This window comes from Semicossyphus pulcher, unplaced genomic scaffold (genome assembly GCF_022749685.1).
Source record: "Semicossyphus pulcher isolate SPU_LCO1_2020_fin unplaced genomic scaffold, fSemPul1.0.p SCAF_20, whole genome shotgun sequence".
NCBI classification, from domain to species: domain Eukaryota; kingdom Metazoa; phylum Chordata; class Actinopteri; order Labriformes; family Labridae; genus Semicossyphus; species Semicossyphus pulcher.
In genome coordinates, this window is record NW_027211694.1 from 18310080 (window position 1) to 18325909 (window position 15830).

Sequence of the window (15830 nt, forward strand, 5' to 3'; positions counted from 1 at the left end):
AACAACCGAGCATTTTAAAAGTTTTCTTCTCTTGAGGACAGACCTGACAAAGCTTCATTCTTACTTTTTTACAAGTCTGCATCATGATATTGAAAAGACCCGTTAATTAAAGTAAATCACAAGAAAAACGGTTTCTTCTAATGTAAACAATGCAGCACGCAGAAAAGGAAAAGGCTAACTGCCGGCTACACGCCCGACATGTTCACCGTTGTCTCTATATCTTCATCAGACGGATTGGTAATCATACAAATTGATATTGCAGGGTGAAGAAAGTACAAGAAAAACACACAAGATAAGAAACAAACCAATTGTGTTTAATGTGTCTTCAGGGGTCTTCCTACTTAACATTATAAAGCTACAAGGGTTGTTGCTGAAAAAGACATTGCTTACAAAAATGGTAAATATCATTTATAAGGAAGCATTCAAAACATTGATGGAAATTAAGAGTGAAATAATAAATTTAAACATCCAGCTGTTGAGTATATATTAATATATATATTAATATATATATTAATATTTCAGTGATAAAGTCAAACAGTAATTACTAAAAAACATCATTAGATATAAAAGCTTTAATGGTCATGCATGATATCTGTACTGCATTCAGCAAAGCTTTGAGAGATGCTACCAGGTTATATATGTAATATTATTGGAAACAAATTAATACATAGAAAGCTTTTATTTTTTTTAAAAAGTAAGTAATTTAGATTTTTATGGGACTTGTGCAGAGATTTACTTCCTCTGCTTCAACATTATAGCCAATATCTAAATCATACATGAACAAACAGCCAAGATTTTTGTTTTAACCACAGACAAGCATAGTTCTTCCCTCTAATTTTAAATCAGTCATTAAGTGTATAAAAATAAAAGTATATTTTTTAATATGCAGTCTATGTCTAAGTTTTATTAAACCAGAGCCAGTTTATTTTTTGTAATAAATGTATTTTGAGACGCATTAAAACTGACACCAGAGTTGTTAAGATTTGGATCAAGCACTGCTCCCCACCAAGGTCATTAGCAACCAATGACCTCATCACAGCTAATTAGCTAACACCAGTTGCTATGAGCTTGTGGTTTTATTGAACCAACAGACAAAAAAAACATCCCCCTGTTATAATATAAGCTTTAGATGTAAGGAAGCAGCTCAGTTGTCAGAGCTGGTCTGTTAATCACAGCCGGTTTGGTGGTTTCATTTTACGTCCACATCTCAAAATCTCAGGAGATAAACTCTGCAAGGCAAGACCCCATTAATTATTGACAAAGTACAGTACTTTTGTTGACATGGTTGAGCTGACCCTTTGTAGGACAAGCCTTGACAAACATTAGTACTGCCAATCGTGTGACCGCATAGCCCCTCCCCCACGTGTGCGATCCCATGTGGGGTCACTCCAAAGTTGTAGCTGCTCATTCTGGAAAAACACTTTTTCACTGTGAACAATAAACACCCAAAATGTGAAACCCATGCAAAATATGAGAATATCCATTTAACAGATATGGCCCCTTTAAGTTAGCCTAGCTAAGTTTACAACTACCCTCAATAGCCTTAGCTCTTTGATAGTCACTTTGCTAGCCGATTGGCTAGCCTGCTAACCTTTCAAATGTATTAACGTTCTTCGTTAGATGTATTTGTTAAGTCTGCCACAGACAACTGGCATACTTCAATGGTATATTTGTTGCTAATATAATCGGATTTATTGGAATTAATTCCTTGTTTTGGTGTTTTCATGAGATACATTGTACAGGGATGAAACACATCACTACTGGTGTTAATGTTTATCTTACCACATTGGAATTTCATAGGTATAAAATGGCTCAACACGGCACAAACTTTTTCAAATCAGTCTGGAAGGTGCTGACGTAAAGTCAGCTTACTGGAACTTGTCTACTTTAAGGTGCTTTTCGACAGCAGGAACTTTCCCCAGGAACTAGGAACCTTTTGAGGAACTCTGTGCTTTTCGATAGCGGGAATCAGGGTCTAAATTTAGTTCCAGGGTAATTGATTTCCCCCCTGAAAAGGAGGCTCAGGAGGTAATACTTTCTTAAGGTCCAGGAACTTTCAGGTCGGGGCCTGCAGTGCTGATCGTTTCTGATTGGTCGAGTACTTGCAGCGTTTTATTTCAGCTGCAAAAAAAAAGACTGCAGCTGCAAGCTTGGAGATTGTTTATCTCTGTGCTTTGAGGTGGAGTCAGAGAAGAAAGGATTGGCGGTGTTGTGCAGTTACTTTTATTGCTTCTCCATACGTCATTGGCCTGATTTGCATAATTTTGCCAGGAGGCTGCTGTGGAAAAGCAGACAACAGTGGGCCACAGGAACCATTTCGTTCCTGGAAGAGAAGTTTCTAGAACTAAAAGTTCCTGGTACTTTTGGTCGAAAAAGTACCTTTGTTTGAAAAAAAAAAGCACCTGTAATTTCACCCTTTTTAAGTATAATGCATCATCAGAGCCACAGGGGTTACAGGATTAAAAGTGCCAGTGCGCTTAAATGGCCCTACAATGCAGAAGCTATCCAGAAGATATGAGTAATTTAGTCAACTTCCTTTGCTTTATGGCTACTTGGCAGTTTTCATGAGAATGAACATGATCCCATGTCTGACGGTATCCAGTTTCCCTCTATGTATCCATGCCTTAGCGCCATGCCCACATTTGCAGTATTTTCTGAAGTATTTGGAGGAAGCCTCAGTCCTGTAGCACCAGGTCATTGGTCGCAAAATTAAAGTTCAATTTGTGCAGTTCAAGAGCCTTAAGATCTGGTCGCGAAGGTTGCGCGTACCATTGAGGCCAAGTACTTATCGCGAGGGGCCTTGGTTTGATTCCAACCTCGGCTCTCTGCTGGATGTCATCCCCTCTCAAACCTTAACCTTTCCTCACAGTCTTCATCTTTCCTATCAAATAAAACGAAGAGTCCAAAAGTGATCTTAAAAGAGATCATCTCAGAAAAATGTCACATTCAATCTAACTCTGCAGTCCTGTGTGCAGGTAATGACCCGTCCTTCTCAGCGTGAAGACGAAACAAGTGTTGCTCTGTCCCTGTTCTCTGTGACAGCAGCAGCTCCTAGGGATAAAACACTACGGGATCGCCCCAGATGGATTCATTGGTAATTGTTCTTCTTTTGATGGCACTGGGGTGTGGCTTTTTGATCTCCTGAATATTGAAAGGGAAATAGTAGTTGATAGATAAACATGCTGCAATGCAAAAGTGATCACCAAAGTTAACTGTTTAACCTCAATTAGAGTTATTTTATCAAGTCAACTAAACTGTGGTGTGACATTATTCCATTTATACAAATTCAATTCTCCAAACTCTATTCGACCTTCTGCTTTGTTAACATGATTTTTTTTTAGCTTACCTCCTGTAACACCAGAAGCTGATTCCAATCAAAGCACACACGACTGCCAGCAAAGCACAGCTGACCCCTGCTGTTATCTCACTGCTCAATTCTGTCAATAAGGAAGAAACACTTAACATAAAATGTTCCCCTGTATTCTCCTGATTCTTTGTTGAGAATAAGGGGTAGATCAATTAATCTCTTGAGCATTTGGCCAGCAGCATGTCACTGTATGACAAAAAAGAGGCCCAGAGTATTATAATTTACAAACTCCCCTGATGAGGACATGTGGAACAATTGGGTACAAAAATGGTGGCAGAACCTACTGGAGGACACGGGATGATTGGCACTTGTGTTGTTTGAAGGCTCAGCGGTGGTTGAGGTTGGTGTTGTCTGGTCCTTTGTATTGGTTTCCTTTACAAAATTTATGTTCTCTGAAAAAAAAAAAGATGGTTACCATATGATATTCACAATGTCAGCCAAGTCGCTGTGCTATTTGAACTTTAGAATGAAGAGTGGGAACAACTGGTTCCATTTATGTGCTGTTTTGATCATTTTGCAGATTTAAAGACTGACATATGTTCAAACCACCACACACACAGCTCATGCCAAGATATGGAGCGGATTAAATATAAAGCCGCTCAGAGGACACATTTGGTCTTAATTATTTCTGCATTCTAAAAATGTGTGTCTTACACTATGTAAAAGTCAAAAAGGATAGTTCAAATGCTCCAACATGACATGTGTGAATCCTACTTGATGGACCAGGACTATTTTGCATTGAAAGGTAATAAATACATGAGCATACTACAAAAATGACACATGGAGTTCCCCAAGGCTCCATTCCGGGGCCTCTTTTGTTCAACATCTACATCTCCCCACTAACTCAGATTATAGAAAACCAGGTATCACAATTTGACAATTGAAAAAACAAACAATATTTAGATGTGCCAAACATGTTTTACTGTTAAACAACAAAAAAACTAAGATGTCTTTGGAACCAGACCTAAATTTGAATCCCTCTGCATTTCATGAGTTACATTTAGAACCGTATATTTATGTTTGAACAGCACAAGAGCTGCACTTTGTTTAATCTGTCTTATTTCTTCCTTAATTAACCTTCTGTTTTTACTGTCTTTTAATACTGTTTCCAACATTGTCTTGTGTTTCTTTTATGTCTTGCCATGCCTTCATGTCTGTGAAGCACTTTAAATAGCCTTAAAAGTGCTACACAAAAGAATTCGCCTTGCCAAGCGTTACCTAAATAATGACTAGGTTTGCTTGAATCCCAAGACCATTATTATTAGAAGCGTGATATAAACAGACCCAAATGTGGTTGGTTGTAAAGTTGCCAACAAAAACATCAACCTGATGCACATCAGTTATAATCAAGCGTAGCATGCATGATTGGTGGATATTTACCCTGTGATTGATCTGAACGTGGTGTGGTTGGATTTGTGCTGTTTGTTTCGGCAGTCACTGAAGCTGAGGGGCTTATACTCTGAGTCATCTGTAGGCTGGTGGACGCTGCTGCTGATAAGAAAACACATTCACTTCGACTAATACTGATAAGAGCATGACTGCTCAGACGACAAATTTGGTCCTAATTATTTCTGCATTCTAAAAATGTGTGAAATTTCATTTCCATGCAGATTCCTCCCTTTCACAAAGACTGAAACAAAACCCTTCAATTCATACTTAATGGATGGGATTCCTACCTGCTGGGATAACTGGGCTGAAACCCTAGAGAGGCTGTTTTGCAGTGGTTAAACACCTTCTTGGCCCTAAACTATTGTTCTGACATTTTCAAGTGGGACCACACTACAGCACTTTAACTTGAACAACATCCACTTAAACACAGATAGTAGAAAACATTTCAGCCTCAGTATAGATGAATCTAAGTGCTGCATTGAATATGTTTGACCACATATTACCAGACAAAATTGAAAAATGGGTGGGACTTTCTGAGCTGTTTTGAGTTCTTCTTGATGGACAAGGACTATTTTGCATTGAAAAGTAATAAATATATGAACATACTACAAAAATGAGACATGGAGTTCCCCAAGGCTCCATTCTGGGTCCTCTTTTGTTCAACATCTACATCTTCCCACTAACTCAGATTATAGAAAACCAGGTATCACAATTTGACAATTGAAAAAACAAACAATATTTAGATGTGCCAAACATTTTTTACTGTTAAACAACAAAAACACTAAGTTGTCTTTGGAACCAGACCTAAATTTGAATCCCTCTGCATTTCATGAATCACATTTAGAACCGTATATTTATATTTGAACAGCACAAGAGCTGCACTTTGTTTAATCTGTCTTATTCCCTCCTTAATTAACCTAATTCGCCTTGCCTAGCATTACCTAAATAATGAATCCCAAGACCATTATTATTAGAAGCGTGATATAAACAGACCCAAATGTGGTTGGTTGTAAGTTGCCAACAAAAACATCAACCTGATGCACATCAGTTATAATCAAGCGTAGCATGCATGATTGTTAGATAGTTACCCTGTGATTGATCTGAACGTGGTGTGGTTGGATTTGTGCTGTTTGTTTCGGCAGTCACTGAAGCTGAGGGGCTTATACTCTGAGTCATCTGTAGGCTGGTGGACGCTGCTGCTGATAAGAAAACACATTCACTTCGACTAATACTGATAAGAGCATGACTGCTCAGAGGACAAATTTGGTCCTAATTCTTTCTGCATTCTAAAAATGTGTGTGTACACATGTAAAAGTTGAAAAGGATAGTTCAAATGCTCCCGCATGACATGTGTATGGGTAAACCACAACTTTGATGATTATAAAATGTCAATAATTATTATTAAAACAAAATAAATAAAGAAAATACCAAGATAAATTAAACAATTATCTTTGAAAGATTAAAATATAGCAAATTAAAAAAAAAAAAGTAATATAAATTAAACTGTTTCCAACCCTTTTAACCTGCCAGTCAACTTTTAATGAAAATTTCATTTCCATGCAGATTCCTCCCTTTCACAAAGACTGAAACAAAACCCTTCAATTCATACTTAATGGATGGGATTCCTAACTGCTGGGATAACTGGGCTGAAACCCTAGAGAGGCTGTTTTGCAGTGGTTAAACACCTTCTTGGCCCTAAACTATTGTTCTGACATTTTCAAGTCAGGACCACACTACAGCACTTTAACTTGAACAACATCCACTTAAACACAGATAGTAGAAAACATTTCAGCCTTGGTATCGATGGATCTAAGTGCTGCACTGAATATGTTTGACCACATATTACCAGACAAAATTGAAAAATGGGTGGGACTTTCTGAGCTGTTTTGAGTTCTTCTTGATGGACAAGGACTATTTTGCATTGAAAAGTAATAAATATATGAGCATACTACAAAAATGAGACATGGAGTTCCCCAAGGCTCCATTCTGGGTCCTCTTTTGTTCAACATCTACATCTTCCCACTAACTCAGATTATAGAAAACCAGGTATCACAATTTGACAATTGAAAAAACAAACAATATTTAGATGTGCCAAACATTTTTTACTGTTAAACAACAAAAACACTAAGTTGTCTTTGGAACCAGACCTAAATTTGAATCCCTCTGCATTTCATGAATCACATTTAGAACCGTATATTTATATTTGAACAGCACAAGAGCTGCACTTTGTTTAATCTGTCTTATTCCCTCCTTAATTAACCTAATTCGCCTTGCCTAGCATTACCTAAATAATGAATCCCAAGACCATTATTATTAGAAGCGTGACATAAACAGACCCAAATGTGGTTGGTTGTAAGTTGCCAACAAAAACATCAACCTGATGCACATCAGTTATAATCAAGCGTAGCATGCATGATTGGTGGATATTTACCCTGTGATTGATCTGAACGTGGTGTGGTTGGATTTGTGCTGTTTGTTTCGGCAGTCACTGAAGCTGAGGGGCTTATACTCTGAGTCATCTGTAGGCTGGTGGACGCTGCTGCTGATAAGAAAACACATTCACTTCGACTAATACTGATAAGAGCATGACTGCTCAGAGGACAAATTTGGTCCTAATTCTTTCTGCATTCTAAAAATGTGTGTGTACACATGTAAAAGTTGAAAAGGATAGTTCAAATTCTCCCACATGACATGTGTATGGGTAAACCACAACTTTGATGATTATAAAATGTCAATAATTATTATTAAAACAAAAGAAATGAAGAAAATACCAAGATAAATTAAACAATTATCTTTGAAAGATTAAAATATAGCAAATTAAAAAAAAAAAAGTAATATAAATTAAACTGTTTCCAACCCTTTTAACCTGCCAGTCAACTTTTAATGAAAATTTCATTTCCATGCAGATTCCTCCCTTTCACAAAGACTGAAACAAAACCCTTCAATTCATACTTAATGGATGGGATTCCTAACTGCTGGGATAACTGGGCTGAAACCCTAGAGAGGCTGTTTTGCAGTGGTTAAACACCTTCTTGGCCCTAAACTATTGTTCTGACATTTTCAAGTCAGGACCACACTACAGCACTTTAAACTTGAACAACATCCACTTAAACACAGATAGTAGAAAACATTTCAGCCTTGGTATCGATGGATCTAAGCGCTGCATTTAATATGTTGAAAACTGGGTGGGACTTTCTGTGCTGTTTTGAATCCTACTTGATGGACAAGGACTATTTTGCATTGAAAGGTAATAAATATATTAGAAATATATATGACTGTTGGATATTTACCCTGTGAATGATCTGAACGTGGTGTGGTTGGATTTGTGCTGTTTGTTTCTGCAGTCACTGTAGCTGAGAGGCTTATACTCTGAGTCATCTGTAGGCTGGTGGACACTGCTGCTGATAAGAAAACACATTAACTTCGTCTAATATTGATGAGAGCATGACTGGATCTACTCCTGCTAGTGCTATTTCTACAACTACTACTCTGTTACTCAATGCTGCTTCTTCTACCATCACAGCTATTTGTAAAACTACTGCTGCAATACATTGTCCACAACTATGCTAAACCAATTGGTTAGAATATGTATCCATTTTATTTTTAACAAATGAAAAAAAAAGCATGCAAAGATTTATGTTGCTGTGTTAGTTGTTAAGATCATCATGACTGTTACACCTACTGCTACTTCTAATGATAGCAGTGCTACTCCCACGAGCTCCTTTTCTGTGGAACAACCTGCCTGACGAATTCCGACTTGCTACATCAGTATCCTCTTTTAAATCACTTTTGAAGATATATTTTAATTTTCTAAAGGCCTTCTTGTAATTTTTATGTTTTATCCATGGTGTTTGAAGTGTTTATTTATTGTTTATTTTATTCAACCATTGTTTTAAGTTGTTCCTCTTTTATTCGGTATGACATCCTGTTTTATTCCTACATTGTTTTGTATTTTATTGTTGGGCTTGTATGTTTTGTAAAGCACTTTGTATCGTTAGTTTTAATAAGGGCTATCCCTGTGGGTTTGTCTTTATAATCGACCCGTATTACATTCTAAATTATAATTTAACCAGTTGTTAATCAAAGTTTTAATAAGTACAGCTTTAAAAAACATTAACCTCTATTATATGTAAAGTATGCTTTGAGTATAATGAAATGATTGCAGACTAGAGTCTGGTTCCAACAGTAACTGTAGACCAGTTTCAGGTTGAACATCTTGACTTGTCTAACAAAGATGAATCTAATAGTGTTAATAATAACTGAATTCAAGGGCTGCCCCCTGAAAGTCGACGAGTCGAATCTCTGTCTGTGATCCCTCAGTCGACTTGAAATTCTTCAAGACGAGCCTTCTTTTATTTGTTGTTTTTTTTCTCTGTCACATGCACTGTTGGTTAACTGAAGAGAGATCACAGATCTGTGTGTGTTCTTCAGGCTCTGTAGCTGGCTCAATAACGTCGCGATCTGTCTGTATTTCCGTTACTATAAAGTATAAAGTACGTCTCACCATGCTGTGAATGACACGAGCAGGAGCTGTGACCTGCGACCAGTTCATCATAGTTTATAATAAAGCAGCGCGGGGCGGACACAGACATTTAATAACGTGGATCTGTGTGTTAATCACATGGATCTTTATGTCTGTCTGTCACTGTTAACAGAGACTCCAGTCGGATGTGTAGTTCATAAATTTCATACAGTGCTGAGGAGCATCAGGCTTCATGATCAGTTGTATATCACGATCACCCGCTCCCTCCCTCCCTCTGTGCTCGTGCTCTCCCCCTCTCAGTGCTGCGAGTCTGCATCACAGTTTTTGTATGATGTTTTTTAAGGTTTATTGAAGGTCATGAGGCTCCTTGTGTATTCACCTAAGGCTCTAATATATTTAATCAGAGTACCCCCCCCCCCCCTCCCCAAACACTGCTATATAAAAAAAAATACATAACAAATCTTCGTATTGATCAGCCAGATCCGATTCGACTCAAAGAATCCTGATTCGGGTAAAGCCCTACTGATTCCATTAAGGTGTTTGGAGTTTCCATGACAATGAAAATAGCAGATCCATCAACATACACTGTTAGTCGTTAGACGTGTGCTTTTCATGCCATGACAAGTCAAAGTTGCTAGCCCTGCACCCTGGAAGTTGCAACTCGACACAGACCAAAACTACTACCAAAACTACTTTAGTGTTTTGGTGCCCCTACTTCTACATTTAAAGCTACTGACACAACTATAATTGCTACTAACTTTACTACTTTCGCTGCTTTTACTTACCACTAACCCGACTGCTGCTGCCACTATTACAACCAAAAATGTTGAAACGTTGTTTCAGTTTCATCATCAGTTATCATAAGTAGTTTAAAAATTAGTTAAATTAGTTTATTAGTATTTCAATGTTTTTTTCTGTCTACAAAATTCATGCAAATACAGAACTCACTGACAGTCGTGGTAAAGATGGAGTCATGTGGAATATCAGTGTGACCCTCTGCAAGATCAAACCATCAATAATCATTAATGTGAAAAAATACTCTTCTTCAGCTCATGTAAAGGAGTTTTTGTTTTAAAGCTGCATGCAAAAAGCTATACGTGCAGTGTGTCTGTAGTAATGGGTTGAAATTTTGTCATGTAATATTGCAGATACAAGGAAACTTCTTGGATAAGCAACATGCATGCTCTTTTGTGATGACAACTGATTTTTATCATGGCATTAACATTATGGTTAAAATAATACAATTCATCCATTCATGCATACAGAAATCACTTACTTGTTGCTGTGGCGTTTCGGTTTGGGTCAGCTGTAACACAACAAAAAAGAAGATGAGCAGCTTTTTCATCACCTGTTAGTTGACAATATGACTAAGCTACCAGTATATGTAGTCTTAATGCATTGCATAAATTAGGTACAAACAGGCGAGACCTAATACATGTAAAGCTCCACAAAGTTACAGGACAACTTTTCGTCTTTTTCTCAGTTGATGCTAATAGAACTAGAATGTAACACAGGCTTCCAAGCTAGTGCTAGAAGTACCTTTGAGTTTACAATAGTGTCCCCAGACCCGAGCCAGAGCCCAGTCATTTGGCGTGGCAGTCATGGTCTTTCTACTATAGAAAACACCAAGCACAACATTTCACCGTATGCTGATGATATACTGCTGTTTGTTTTGAATAGAGGTGGGAATCGCAGGGTAACTAACAATACGAGGCCCACGATAACGATAATATTACAATACAGCAATTCAGTGTTAATTGATATATTGCAAGACAATCATATACTGATACATCATGATATTTGATTAATTTCTTCTTCGGCCAATTCATTTCTGTGTATGTTACCCTCATTTATGTCATAAGTGCCCCCGCAAGGAGTCATGAAGTACTGACACGGAGAGTCAACATCGCAGGGAAATCTGCTTAGAGCGCCATATATTGTCAAGTGAAATATGAATATTTGGCTCCAGCCTATAATTGTATTGAGTCAGGATGACGATATACCAGCCGTGTCCCAATCCAGGGGCTGAACTGAAATTAGACGGTCTGGTCAATGGAGGGTTTCCTGTTTGTGTCACCAGCAGTTCCCGTCCTTACCCTTGCATCACCAAACTTTGCTCCTGTCCCCTAGCAACAGGTAGCTAGCGGGCTAAAAAGCTAGCATAACTAACGTTGAGTAAATTAACCTATTTTTCAAAGATAAATTGTTTCAAGGGTCCTTTTGTGTTTTTAAAACATTAGCATTGCTAGCGTTTCAATTGAGTTGAAACCAAAAACTATAACATTTAAAGTGTATTTGGCAGTTTAAGAGTCCGCAATGTTGTTTGAATTGTCACGCAATGAATCTTGGGATATGTGGGGCCGCAAAGAGCCTTCCAATTGGGACAGCCTTCGATGCGGCGCTGTGACCCAATCAGCCTTCGAAGGCTGCAGCCCCTGGATTGGGACACAGTCATTGCCGTATCAATATTTTGTCCAGCCCCTAGTCTAGAATGTCCCTCCGTTTCCTCTCCAAAATATCTCAATATTTTCCGTCAGGTCTTAAGATAAGAAAATATACTCATTTGGCAGAAAGTGAGACCCCAGCTATTAAGTTGCGTATTTGAATTTCATAAACACAGTATACTTCTATCCTTGTACATTTAAGCTTGTGGATTTCTGAATGAGTTTCAGGGATGCTTTTGGAGTAATTCAGGTTTTTACAGCAAAATTTTATGGTCTATGGAAAAGATGGGGAAAAGAATGGGGTAACAAAATTGTCCAACCATCTTATATACCTCTTTGCATCCTAACAAAAATTACACAACCCTTTATTCTACTATATTTAAGTTACTGAAAATAAACACCGGAAATGTGGTTGAAAAAGAATACCGCATAAAATGCAGTTGTGTGAAGGCTCATTTCCTGAATCTTCTTACAAAATCCCCCTCGAGGTGCTCAGCTCAATGATGAAAGAAAAAAAATTATTAACAATTAATAATGCTGATGTACACACAAGTAAATATAATGGTGCATCTCCTTATGATTAAATCAGTGCTATTTTGATGCTGTAATAGAGCACTGACTCTTTTCAATACGCATACAGTTTGTAATCCCTTCCACTGCCCTTCCACCAGGGACAGGGACTGATCCAGCAGAGTCAGCTGATAAGTATTGAATGAACACATGAACAAACCACATGCATGGGGCTGTGTCCAGTATAAAGACACCAGTTTGCCTTTCTATCGGGGTCTTTTATATTTCTCAAGGGCAGACTGCCATGTGCGTTCGTAGTGTGAAAGTGTGAAATGACTACCCTTCCCATGAGGATGTTTATCTCAGAGGAGCAGCTGCCTTGTTAAACAGAAGCTTTCCTGCTTTAAGCCCTTGAGAGTGCTTACTTCACTTATGCTGATGGTGCCAACAGTAAAGCTAAAACAACTTTCTTGATTTATTGTGCTTGACGTTATTTAGCCTGAGGGTGGGTTAATTACAGCTGCTTCCATTTTGGATTCGGATTTGATAAAGTAGGGCTGCTCGATTATAGCAAAAACCATAATCACGACACATAATCACATTATTCAACTGAAAAACTAGTAAAATAATAAATATATAATGTATAAATGAAAACTAAAATAAAGTCAGGCAACTCGGTGATTGAATTTCAGGTGATTAAACAAATTGGTCATGTTCCTTTGTGGTGCAGAAACCACCGTGTAACAAATCTTATTTGTGGCTGCTCCTCGTCAGACTCTTTGAAACCATGCGTTTCCAAACAACAGAATTACTTTGACCTTTCTTGTTGACCAAAGGCTCTCTCTCCGTCATCTTGAGGCTCAGACTGAACTACGTGCCACTAAAACCTGGCGAGTGAGTGTGGGCGGGGAAAAGGTCATTGCTAAGGGAAGGGGTGTGCTGGATTTATAGCCCAGGACATTATTTTTTTTAGATAATTGTTGGAAGCCAAAATTGTTATTGAGATTAAAATTCAATCAATTGAGCAGTCTTACGATAAAGTGACATCAACCTATTTGCTAAAATAACAGCACCTAGGCTTTCCAGTGTCATAGGCCAAGCTCTCCCTACGGACAGCTCTCCCTACAGCAGACCTATGTAGGATCTTAGACCTTACAACGGACCTCTAATTTACCTATTCACACACCGACACACACACACAGATTCTAACAAGCCCATGGTATCTCAGTTGCCGTGCAAGATGCCGGCCTCGCCAACAAAGCTACTTTAGATTCAGAAGATAAAATGTGAACCTGAGGAAACACCAAACCCATGATTACTGGACGACGAGCTTGCTGAATGACAGCCAGCCCTGATAATACATGCATTTGGCAGAACTTGCTGGCCGTAAAGTGGTAATTTATTGTCATTTCCAGTGCTAAGTGGTTTGCTGTTTTACACACCACATGTGCTGCAGCCCTGCAGGCATGCACTCCTGTGTAATTCTAGTACAGACTAGTTTCACAAGTTTGAGCAGGACCCCCCCACACAAAAATCTGCATTCTTAGCTTACACTTCTGGATGACAGCACTGTTATTTCTCTGTAAAGTGTGTCCTCAAGGCCCCTCCCTACACACACACACACACACACACACACACACACACACACACACACATTTCCAGACAGCATTAATGCTGCTAAGATTTAAGTATCATGCAGTTGTTACAATGCTATATATAACTTTTTTGTTTTAAAAGACACCACACAACATAAGGGCATCTATACAAATCTTACAGGCTTAATTCTTTAATACCATCAAAGGAAATGTGCTACATTGAAATTTCAAAGTAACTTCTAGCAGCCTTTTGCAACACAGGCCAACACAATACAATGAAATTAATTCTGATTACTCTATACGACTTACAAAAGCAAACGAGACCATCAGCGACTCAGACGAAGCGATTAACTGCACGCTGCTTTTGTTTCCATTTATTATTAAGAAATTAAATAAACTAGATGAGAGATTCCCAAACTTTACCAAAATTAATTGGGCCATTTGTAAGGCAATTATAGAGCCTTTCATCAAGGCACTTGCATACCAACATGTGAAGCTCGCATTCCACAGTTGGGAATCACTGAACTAGACCTTTTGAAAACTGGGATGATATTTCAATCTATTAACTCATGCATTATGCATATTTAAAGGCTATTAAGCACTAAATAAAAGCTTAAGGCATTAGAACTTTCTCCTGCTTTTTCAGATGGTATTCTGTTCACAGACAGATGTTTGCACCACTTTAAATATTTCTCCTACACTGTCTTAAGCTATATGGCACCATTACGTTATGTATTATGCAATATATTGCATCGCTCAGAGAGCTCCATTATCTGCTTAATTTATCTGGAGCTCTCCAAGTGATGTGTTGTGAGTGATAAAAGAACAAATAACACTTACGTATACACACAAGGGAGGGCGTTGACCAGTTGCCCTGTGGAACAGTGTCACTTCCCTTGCATTTGATGAGATTTGAGGTTCCAGCCTTCCTCACATAACCTCCAGCACATGTGTAGCGAAATGTGCTATCTTTTTGGAAGCAATTCCCAGGTGGAGGTTTAGTCAGATCTCTCGGAGGGATTTCTGGGCATGGACAATTGATTTGGTCTGGAAGACAAAAACTTGATTTGGTCTGGAAGACAAAACCTACTAATAAAAATGATTTATTAGTAGGTTAAGACCTTAGTAGATCAACTTGGGGAAAAAAACTTGGGTTTATTGACCTTTGCTTTAATTTACAGTGTGCTTTATAGTACATGCCTAGATTAATCAGTAACACATGAATATAGGCAAACATAGTTGAAACGTTCTTTTTAATCTCTACCAACATTTTCCACAAGTTTCCTGGTGAAAAGAAAAACTTAGAAAAACAAAAGGGTACCCAACTCTCACTGGTAACTCGAAGTTAGCAGGACTTTCAGGTGTTTGTTTGAAATCACATTTGCTGACACTGACATCCAATCCTAATAATGAATGTGAAAGTTAAATCGGAAATAATTTTACATTATTTTCTCTTTTATTTGTCAGTGCCCTGGTACGGATCAAATACACATTTACATACACATAGCTCACGTCTATAGTAAAAGTCAAGATCCTAATAAATTAATAAAAGTAAAAACGAGTTTATTTTACACTTACCAGCATTCGAGCCGCGCGCCGCTCCGAGCAAACACGCCATCACAACGCAAACAGGAAATAATAAAGGGGAGCGCAGATCCATCTGACAGTTCTGGAGACTCTTACAACATCTTCGCCAAATAGATAACAACCCGTGAAGACCATCCTCGCTGCGCAATGTCGAACGCCCAGCTGCCAAGCGCAAAATTCTTCTTTCGGTTTCTCTTCTTCTTCTTTTCTTTAATGCTGAATTGCCATCAATGATTTTGAAGGTACATACCGCCACCTAGCGGAAAACTGGATATGGAGAAATGAGGATGGGTATATAGGCATAAGAATATGGAGGACCAACTGCCAGTCAGTTTGGAAGTTGAGAAATGAGTCTGAACATATCCGCCCCAAAATGAAAATGAAATCACAACCATTTCGAGGGCCAGGTTTCAGGGGGAAATTACAGGAGGAAGCTTTTTTCCATTTCAAAAATA

The 15830-nt window shown here is 38.2% G+C and overlaps 1 protein-coding gene across 9 annotated transcripts; it reads right to left on the reverse strand.

Annotated features, from left to right (window-relative positions):
- Positions 1-293: 293 nt before the first annotated feature.
- On the reverse strand, positions 294-15564 carry LOC138599570 (interleukin-15 receptor subunit alpha-like). 9 transcript variants are annotated; one of them, XM_069671295.1, is made up of 11 exons: positions 15367-15564; positions 14629-14835; positions 10516-10545; positions 10188-10235; positions 8047-8154; positions 7188-7298; positions 5845-5955; positions 4748-4858; positions 3652-3759; positions 3347-3437; positions 294-3141 (listed from the first exon to the last, which is right to left on the reverse strand). In XM_069671295.1, the coding sequence occupies exons 1-11, from the start codon at positions 15446-15448 to the stop codon at positions 3066-3068; spliced, it is 1083 nt and encodes a 360-aa protein (XP_069527396.1). In that variant the 5' UTR covers positions 15449-15564; the 3' UTR covers positions 294-3065. The 9 variants fall into 9 exon arrangements, with proteins under 9 accessions (XP_069527396.1, XP_069527400.1, XP_069527399.1 ...); XM_069671299.1 differs by having other exon boundaries at positions 7188-7295; positions 8047-8157; XM_069671298.1 differs by having other exon boundaries at positions 5845-5952; positions 8047-8157.
- Between the last annotated feature and the right edge of the window lie 266 nt (positions 15565-15830).

What these genes read in the sequence shown, in the direction of transcription:
- LOC138599570 (XM_069671294.1), bottom strand. Translation starts at nt 15,448, where the DNA reads ATGGATCTGCGCTCCCCTTTATTATTTCCTGTTTGCGTTGTGATGGCG. An exon ending in ACGTTCAGATCAATCACAGG is followed by an intron (nt 4,859 to 5,844) that starts GTAACTATCTAA and finishes TTTTCTTATCAG; the next exon opens with CAGCAGCGTCCACCAGCCTA. An exon ending in ACGTTCAGATCAATCACAGG is followed by an intron (nt 3,760 to 4,747) that starts GTAAATATCCAC and finishes TTTTTTTTTCAG; the next exon opens with AGAACATAAATTTTGTAAAG.